The following is a 10,336-nucleotide window of genomic DNA, read 5'->3' as shown; positions in this document are numbered from 1 at the left end:
GAGCCCGAAACAGCGACGCATTCTCTCCTGATGATCTCCATGCTAAAGTCCGGGATACGGAGCGTTCGACGGTGAGCAGTGCATACGGCTGTTTAGACTACGTACTGCGGATTTAAAAAAAAGGCGCGCACCGCAAGCAGTTTTAGAGATAGGATGAAGGGGGAAAAAAAGAAAAGGCCAACCCCCCACCCCCCACCCCCCAAATAACAACACCAAACAACAACAACAAACAACACGTGTGTTTGTGTGTGAGCTTGATGGGAGGAAGGGTGAAAGTTTACAATGCAGAGGTGCGATTTTTAAGAACCAAATATTGAATATTGAGATAATGAGAAGGAACGGGATAATCGTTGTATTGTTTGTCCGCTGTTTTCAAAAAAGCTCGTTAACATTATACGCGATAAGACAGATCATATAACATTACACACCATGTCATGATAGATCTCTATAATATAAGATACGTTATCTTATTTGCTTTACTAAGGACTGCTCTAATCAGTGTAATTGTCAGCCCCCCCCCCCTAATCGTCTGAAAATAAATCATTTAGAATGCGGGCTGCTTTGAGGAATCTTGTCAGGGCCAACCCAGGCTGAATGGCATTAAAGGCATCTTGGCATTAAAGACTCACATACTTAAAAAAATAAACTTCCTACATGCGAATGGAACTCTTGCTTCTTGCGTGCAACAGCGAGTATCCAAGATCGAAGACTCCAGTAATAATGAGAAAGTAGGATAATCCGCAGAGTTTCTCTAAGACCGGCTTATTATCGCCTGTGAAATACCGCCAGCTCTCCGAACTTTGCAGCCAAAGAAAACGAACAGACTTCTGACAACCTGCGCTGTTGAAAACTAGTGAACTAGATCTAGTGACAACTCTTTTTTTTTTTTGGTCATGCAAATACCAGAAACTGATTCGTTTCAGGACGTCTTGTTACTTTGCTTTAAAAAAAAAAAAGGTAATTTCTTTTTAAGGACATCTTCCTGCCTTATTTGCAGAAACGTTCAGGGTACAGCTTGACATTGCTAGAGTGCAGAAACGGAGGACATTTTTCTCAGATGAATGCCAAAGTAAAGCAAATAATGTTTGAACATTTCTATTATTTTTTTTCTCTCTCTCTGTGTGTGTGTTTGTGTGTGTGCGTGTGTGTGGAGGGGGGGGGGGCGTTAAGGGTTCGGTTACCTCAAAAGAATAATAAAGAAGATAATAAAGCAATACAAATGGTATTAAACTGAATTTAATTAGATTAAATTAAATTTAGTTAAGTTACATGAGATTAAATTAATGTAATTACCAAATCAAATTAAATTAGGTTTAACCTTAGAGATTTAAACCAGTTTAAATTTGAAAGACAACTGGTTGAAAGCATTACTACTAATTTATAGAGGCATCAGCTATCCATGTCTAGATGCCGTTAACGCCTCGCCTCATCACAGCAAGCACGCACGCACGCGCACACGCACACGCACACACACACATGTACGCACACGTACACGCACACACGCACGCACGCAAACACACACACACACACACAAACACACACAAACACCCATACACACACACACACACACACACACACACACACACACACACACACACACGCATACCACCTCTCAATGTGCTCGAAGGCCTGTAGCGAACATTAGCATCGGCTTTCGTGCTGCCTTGAAGTTCATAACTACGAGTATAACAGACATTGCCCAATGTCAAAAAGGGGCTGCACGGTGTAGATTGCCATTCCCGCATAACAGACAGTCACGGAGACTACATACAACTAAATTGTGTACCCAATAACATTATGGTTTCGAAAAAGGGGTCAAGAAAGACTAGAGAACATTGGCACTTGGTTAAACAGACAGAGTAAAGTGTGATAGTTATTGTTGATAATAATGTTTATAATCTGTAGCTGTATGTTTATGTGTGTGTGGTTTGGGGAGGGTATCGTTAGCTCAAATGTATTGTCCATATTCCTTTTTCTTTCTTTTTTTTTTTTTGCTTGTGTTGTTTGCAGTGTATGCTATTTTAATTAATTTCTCAGATTTTATAACCATTCTAGCAAAGGATCAAGCATCTGGTTGTCTCGTATCAAGAGCGCCAAACTGGACTTGGACTTTCTATATGAGTGTGCGTAAGGCTCAAAACCCTTTCTTGTTTAACAGGTTGTAAGTCGCGCAATGTTTAGGCTCGTCAATCTTAACGCAAAAATAAACTCGAGTTCGATTCCGGGGTTGGAAAGTTATTTAATCGTCAAGTTCTGTCTTCCTGCTGGGGTGATGTATTATCCTCTCAGTCTGGGTTGTTGCTGACAGGTCGGATCGAAGGAAGTTTCTTATTATTTTGATTTATACCGTTTCGATGGGCACGTTAAGCGATTATGATCATAAGAAATCGCTTGTTAGTTGAAGAGCAGCTTTTCTGAACTAACAGGTACATGAGAAAGAATCTAAACTACACCAGCTTCGAAGAGAGTAGAAAATCTATACCAGCATTGGTACCAAAGATTGTACACCATACGAAAGTTCACTCCTTCATTTTGAAATTTGTGTTATAACGTTCTAAAATGCCAGTGACGATGTTTAAACAAGTGCATGTATAATACTGCTTTTAAGGAGGAAAGAATTTTGTATATAAAAGCACGAGGAAACGTTTGTACCGTATAAAACAGACCCTTTAACCGTTATTATTTGAGGATGAAGCAAACACTTTTGGACAGCACCAATGGTGACATCTACAAAAATGGCCGTGGGATGTTGAAGGCGATTTTTGTAAGTTGAATAGAGTGTTCTAGCTATCATTGGTGGGAAACAGAGAGAAGAAAATTAAAAACAAGTATAATGATGTGCAGTAAATACAATAGATTATCAAAACACACACTCATTTTGCATGAAAATGTTTTTATTTACAAAGACATATCCATAAACACGACACATCTTTCTTTTTAAAGTTCAGTTGGTTTATGAAGAGATGAAAGAATTAAACTTTAGAAAAGAAGCAAAATTGCTGAAAAAAGCAACAACATACAACAGAAGATATTTCAACACTCTGCGCAGAGAACGTTTTAGCGTTGTGTTAGTTGCTCTGTACATGCAGGTGTCAAATGCTGTCGAGAGAGACGACAAATAACCTAGATAGACCGAGGGCATCAATATATGGTATGAGAGAAAACAGGGAGCATATTGAAGACATTTATATTTTAGCCAATGTCTCAACATTATACTGATTTAGTTCGAATTTGAACTTTTACCTTTTTTGTTTAACCCGGAACTGGTGAGCATTTTATTTTTTGAAAAACAAAAAAACTTACCAGACCTGCCAATTACAATCTGGAAATGTTAACCAATGGAGTATAAAAACGCTGAGATGAAGAACTCTAGGTAGGTGTCAGGCTCGTGCCGTTCACGTTAATTTTACACAGTAGCAATGGTTTGTGAGGTTCTTTTCATTATTGAAAAGAGGAAGTCTTGTGACAGTACAAGGAGAATTAAATAGCTTTGTCTGAGTTCTTATTAGACAAATTGAATGCTGAATTTATGTGAACAGGACAAAAGGTTCCATGTTTGGCAGCACTACTCTGTAAGGAAATACCATTTTGCACGTAGCATCAATGCATAATTATCATAGGTGACAGCAAGGGCGAAGGCTGACAGGTTTGACAGGGTAATCAAAGTGAAACAAGGAATCAAACAGAGATGTCACACAGGAATTCTAACTCGAGGCGACAACACTAAGTTGTAAATGAAAACAAATCCTGAATTCATATTGTATATTCAACCGCCAAAATAATCGGGAAATTATCTCATTAAATGTATATTCCTACTAACACTTAATTCAACCCTATAAGTGAATACACAAACAAAAAGCAAAGAAACAGATATTTCAATACTGCAACTAATACAAGACAATTCTCAATTTTTTATTTCAAATTTGGCTGTTTTTGTCTAACCTTTTGCGACCAGGAGCTGGTGTAATAATCGAATCCCCGATCTGATTAGGCCTAAAGGACGGTAACAAGTCGATGAAAAAAGCACTCACAGCAGTCGTGAGATTATTAAGCGTTTATTCTCCTCACCACCGTGAAGTAGACAAGACCAGTGTAGTTGTTAGCTCTCATAATCAGAGCGTGTGACTTCTTATGAGAGTGGCCGGAAAGAGATGAACAAGGTATAATATTATTATGTGGCAATGAAACGGTTTTGAGAGTTGTGCACATGCTCTTTTCAAATCTTTTGGTAGACTCTTCCAGCCTCACTTTTAGCTTACATAATCAAAGCTTGTGACTGCTTATGAGTGGCCCGAAAAGGGTGAGGAGGGTATTTGCGTGGTTATGAAACAGTTTTGAATGTTAAGCATAGGCCCTTGTTTTAAATCACAAATATATTTACACTGAATTTTAATATTTTAACATTTTAGCATTTTAAAGTAAATTAGTTGACCAATCGTGTTGTGAACTTTTGCGAAAATAAACAACTTGTGTTTCGCGCGCTCATATGGCCTTAGCAGTTGCGAGCGCCGTAAAACCCTATACTACATACATACATAAGCATAGGCATATTGTTAATTGGTGATTACAAACGTCTGTTTATATTTAATGTATGGTGTCTACGTTTATGGGGGAATTTGACTGCGACGAGATTCCAAAATTAGGAAGGGAAGCAGTGATTATTTGATTATACAGACGCTTCGTCACTTGGTGACAGTACGGATTTAGGTTAGCCATTTTTGTTCTCTGTACACAATGGAGGGTACGTTTAGTAGGTTCTACTTCTTTTATTTCACTCTAATTGAATTTTCTCTTGCTTTGACCTGCGAGATAATAATAGGCCTACTTGGAATCGCTTAATCCGGCCGCGACTTGGACACGCTTGCCCGGGCCTGCTCTACGCGGTTTACAACGTATTATATTACAAGTATTATCCTAGCAAACCCTGGAACATCCAACAACATTCTTGGCTTCCTGGAAAGCATACAGTGCAATTGGCTGTTTAGGCGCCCAAAGGCCCCCCCAAAAAACTGGCGAAATCTTTCGCTGTTTATAGCTGAGTGAAGTGAGGAAAATCCATGTAAGGTGCCTTTCCCAAGGACAGGACACTACGTCGGACCCTTGATGAGATTCAAGCCCACGACATTTCAGGTTTCGTGCTTTACAGCCTGTCCACTAGTCCACCCAAACCACAGAATGGAGGGCGCCCTATTAAAACTAAAGTGAAAGCAATCATAGAGATTCTCCCAGATAAGTTTTCTTCACGAACCATGACACAATTTGCACATGAGTCCGTTTTTTCCCCTTCATTTTCACATGATGTTATAGATACTTACCCCCCCCCCCTTTTTTTTTTCTTTAAAAATTAAAAAACCAATCTGGCAACCCCGCGGATAAGGGGAGGTTAATCACGAGTTTTGTGGCACGAGACAAGTTTGGCACGAGGGAGGGACAGAGCCAACTTCAGTCACAATACGGAAAATCAACGTAAAACTTTGTTTGAAACCAAATAAATGTTCGTTCCTTGATAAAAAGGGTATTTCTATTTACTTTAATTCAAGTTAGTAAGCTGTGTCGTGCCCGAGGTCCCGTAATACATTGATATTAAGAACTAAACCTCATATTATGATGCGATTAAGTGTTTGATTGTTATCCCAAAGTAAGTTTACTCAACTACATCTATGTGAGTGAACGTAGGGTTTATGTGGCCATTACTCATTTTTTCTTTTTTCCCTGAAGCTCCGGTCTCTTCGAGCTCATTTGCGTTCTTTGAAGATTCTCTGAAAGAAATGCAAGAGGATGTATAAGATGAAAGTCGAGAAGTAATATTATAACATGCACATTCAATTCTTTTTGGATTAAACTTTTATTCTTATGCTGCCATATTTTGATTTTTTGAACTAATGTTGTAATGTAATGTAAATATTTATTTGAGTAATTTTCATCGTTACAAAGTGAATTAAATGTGTACGTGCATGATACTCACAACTGAGTGGAATGCTGTTACACTAAATGAACAATATTTACTATTGTTTTCTTCCCGATGGGCAACATACGTTACACAAGTCATTTATACTTGTGCGTTGACAACGATTTTTCTCGAAGCAACAATATAGCATATCAAGCTGTGAACAAGAATAAAAAAACCCAACTTTCAATAAATTATCAAGTACATTGTACTTCTTTAGTTTCTTACTTGAAAATTAAAATACTGGTACAAAGCTTGCCCTTCCTCAAGAAAAAAGAACAAATTGAGCTTGCCCCAATGTACTCTGAATAAAAATGGTCTTGGAAATGTGGAAGCAAAAACATGATTCCCAATGAGGCTTCAATCTTAAAAGAATAAGCAAGCTTTGACCAATATGGAATTACCTATCCGGAGAATATTGGAGCCGTACGCTGCTGAAGTGTTTACTTATTTTCAACTCCACTGACCTGCCGAAATTCTTGGCGTCCTCGACGGTGTCTGGGAGCTTCCTGTTCAGTGTTTCTGGCAGTAACAAATCCAACAGGCCGGCAGTCAGGCATAGACCTCCGAAGACGATCAAGGGCAGAGCCACTGCGATATCCCCCTCCAAAACTGATCCCTGGGGAACAAACGTGAAGTAGAATTTGGGGTCAAAATACAAAAGGAAAACTATGTAATAGAATGACTGGATGTTTCAAATGTGTCATTGTTGGTCATTGTATAGCTTTAACGCTCCTATCAACACTTTAAGGTTACCGGTATTTAAGAGGCCTCCGAATTTGACCCCCTCATCCCTCATCTCCGATAGGACCCAACGAAACTGGTGGAACGCCTTAAAAACTCAGGAAAACAACCCAAGTTCAGAACGTCCCGTTTGGGATTCGAACCAAGGCCATCATTGTGCTCTGTAGTAAAGCATGATGCCAACTGATTTCACGGTGAACCTTCATAAGGTGTTGATTCTCTTTCATCTTTGATATTTTCTTACTCTGTGTTTCTCAACATCCACCATTTTGGGGAGTTGCACATGTGCAATGTTGACAGGCATGGTCTATTAAACTTTAGTTCTATTTTTTCATCCTATGTTGCGATTAAGTGTGAAGGGGAGAGGCAGTTTTCTATGGTAGGCCACCTCGGCGGCTCTTTCAACTGAGATGTTATAATTTCTCAGAGTTACCATGACTCCCTCAGTCTATCTTACCGCTTCCTTTTTAGCCTAAGTACTTGGTGTTATAGGCTCTTGAGGCTAGCTGGCTAGGTGACCTTTGTAACAGGTGGTCAAACAAATTTTATTCTAATTTATTTTTCTATGAACTGCTGGCAGGACTCTATACCAATAGTTGGTCTTCTTTATTTCCCTGCCTGTTTCTTCTTGTGACATTTCATCTCGCATGCAGTGATTTTGCTTTCATAGGTTTTACTTTGTGCCCAAAATAATATTGGTATAATTTTTGAAAAGATAAGCTCTGTCTCTAATTGTGTCAATGTAGATGTTTCGATGAGATTGAAGGAGTTGAGCTGATAGGTGACGGTGTTGACCGTTTGAGGTCGCCTTTCTATTTCTCTGTCTAAAGATCGTTTTCAGAAGAAAAAAAAATCATGCTCGATGGGGTCTGGGGATCTGCCATGCTGAGCGCAGAGAGCTAGGTCTTGGTCCCCTATTCGACCAGTCCATCGCTGGGGCAATTTGTAAATCTATAAAAGCTCGAACCATCAAATTAATGCCAATGGGGATTAGATAGCGCCTCTTTCAAATGGTTACTGGCTCATTCCATAAGGATGCTTGAGTTCTGAAGTATCGCGTCGTAAAATCAGCCTGTATATGAATTTGTACTAGCATTGATGTCAAGTGCCTGGAGCTGTAATCAGACGAAAATAGTTATTGTAAAGTGTGTACTCATATTCTGCAACCAGGTCTAATTAACAAAGAGGACTAGGTGACTTTTGGCACCCGGATTGTCTCTCTCTCTCTCTCTCTCTCTCTCTCTCTCTCTCTCTCTCTCTCTCTCTCTCTCTCTCTCTTATACTCTATCCATAACATCGAAAGACGATGGCACTCTAACCAAAGAAAAAAATATAAAAAGAGTGAGGAGACATACGTGTGGAAACATCATTTAATTGCACGATCTCCTTTATAGGCATTTAGGCAGCGATTTCCAAAGAAGCTCTTTTGATTTCAAAGCTTTTTTAGAAAACCTTATCAAGCCTGCAACCTACACTTTCGGAGAAGACGCAGTGGAAAGAAAGATGGAAACAAATAACTCTGTCTGCTGTGGTTGCACTGCAAGTACAAACACACCGGCAAAACGTGCAACAGTGTTGTTTTCATTAGTGATTGATACATCAATAATATGTTTAGTATTACCCCGGATGAGTTTTAAAGCAGACAGAAACCTCTCTCCCCACATCACTTTCCGGAGTAAAAGCGACTGACCAAATTAAAGTAAGGTATGTCACCACACACAGGGGAAACTTTTTACTCCAAAACAATAGCTTCAAAGTTGCTCTGCGTCGTATCCATGACATGAGAGAAGGATTAATTATAATTTGACCCGACAAATCCAGCGAGAATCGACTAAGAGAACAAACTCTGAGTGTCGGGTAATTAGTAAAATATGATTATTTACCTCCCATTAGGTCTGCTATTCTAATATTTTTTAGGCTGTTCACGGCGGCTCCGTGTTGGTGCCCTAAAATTACAAAGTTCTACCTGCTCGGTAGCGCTATCTAGCTTTGAGAAATTTAACTTAAAAAATTTTTGAGTTTCAGAAACATGTCAAGCTGTTTCGAATGCAATTCTTTGAATATATTGATAAACGACACCGAATAATCTTACCATTTTTGATAGAGCAGCAGATAGAACCTCATTGTCTCAGTAACTCAAAACGACCAAAAGTCAAATAGAATAATTCTAATGCAGCGTTTTATATACTGCAACAAAACTGAATGATCAATTCATCCAAGGTTGAGTTTGTTAAGATGATGTATCTTTAGGGGTTGCCTTATCACTGACTAGTCAGTTTCTCACATGACAAACATTTGATTTGTTTTGGTTTTTGCTGAGTGGTTTTTAATGAAACATGCATTAATAAAGATGATGGTGCTTGCCATGATTGAGGCTGGTATGTCTAAACCAGTGAACGTAATATTATGATTTAGACAAAATTCTGGCCCTCAAGTCTACTCGTGGCTTATCCATTTTTCCAATACACAATGTATACAGAACATAAGAAATCCATATAGTTGGCAGAGAGTTAAAATTCGCTAAGCCCAGAAAACAGAAAGCAAAATTTTTCATCGAAGAGAGAGAAAAAAAAGAGTTTTTCCATTTCTACCTAGATTGTATACTCTTTCTTGCTTTTTTTCAACATGTAGAATTTAAATTTTGACAAAACATTTCTTGAGCACATGTAACAAATATCTCAGATTAAGAAACTGCAATTTAAAAAGAAATCCAAAATTTTGGGCTTAGTACATTTCAACAGCTGGCTGACGATATAATAACATAATGCAGAACATACCAGGTCTCCGACAAAGGGCGCCAAAATCCCACCTATCCTGGCGCAGACTGAACTGACCCCCATGCCAGAGTTACGCATGACAGTTGGGAACAGCTCCGCGGAGTAGATGTAGATTACGGCGAATGCCGCTGACGCCCCAAACCTTCCTACCAAGGCCAAAACCACGTTGATCCACTCTGGGGAATAAGTGTTGAGAGAGACAAATTCTTAGCTTGGTGGCTTTTAGATTATTAATATTAGAAAGTAATGTTGTACTGCTGAAAAATTCGGAGACAGGAAAACCAAATACATGTATATGTGATTATTACATCTTGAGCTTTTTCATGATGACAACCTGGCACTACCTTCCATCGTCGTTATTAATTAACAGTGTTAGGAAAGAAAATTAGAACATACTCAGCTGAGAGTGACACATTTGTTTCGTTATGAGAGGCTAAAATTAACAAAAGTCTCTGTTTATTGCAAGGAAATAAGAATAATAAATTACTCATTACCAAATAAATAAATAAATAAATAAATAAATAAATAAATAAAAAAATAAATAAAAACAAACTCCTTCATTCCCCCAACCCCCACCCTAACAGCAAAACAAACAAGCAAGCAAACCAGGAAAACCCACAAACAGAGATAAATTGCGATTTCCCTCTAATTCTCCAAGGCACACACACACAGGATTTGAGCACATAATATTATGTGAACGCTCACATTCACACATTCATCCAAACACAAGCAAGAGCACACACACAAACATACACACAAACACACACATATACACAAACAGAGATAGAGAGAGAAAGAGAAGTAGAAATAGATAGATAGATATATAGATAGATAGATAGAGAGAGAGAGAGAGAGAGAGAGAGAGAGA

General features: G+C 38.6%; 1 protein-coding gene across 1 annotated transcript in view; it reads right to left on the bottom strand.

Annotated features, from left to right (window-relative positions):
• Positions 1-5,730: 5,730 nt before the first annotated feature.
• LOC101861039 (solute carrier family 22 member 1-like) overlaps positions 5,731-10,336 on the bottom strand; it is a 20,017-nt gene continuing 15,411 nt past the window's right edge. Inside the window, exons 6-7 of the mRNA XM_035969718.1 lie at positions 9,469-9,644; positions 5,731-6,566 (exon numbers count right to left, since the gene is read on the bottom strand). Coding sequence (XP_035825611.1) covers positions 6,348-6,566; positions 9,469-9,644 — 395 coding nt within the window. The 3' untranslated portion in view covers positions 5,731-6,347. The remainder of the gene's footprint in view (positions 6,567-9,468; positions 9,645-10,336) is intronic.

Source organism: Aplysia californica, unplaced genomic scaffold (genome assembly GCF_000002075.1).
Source record: "Aplysia californica isolate F4 #8 unplaced genomic scaffold, AplCal3.0 scaffold00174, whole genome shotgun sequence".
Taxonomy (NCBI): domain Eukaryota; kingdom Metazoa; phylum Mollusca; class Gastropoda; order Aplysiida; family Aplysiidae; genus Aplysia; species Aplysia californica.
Note: the sequence above shows the minus strand (reverse complement) of the source record. Positions and strands in the feature narration are given on the sequence as shown.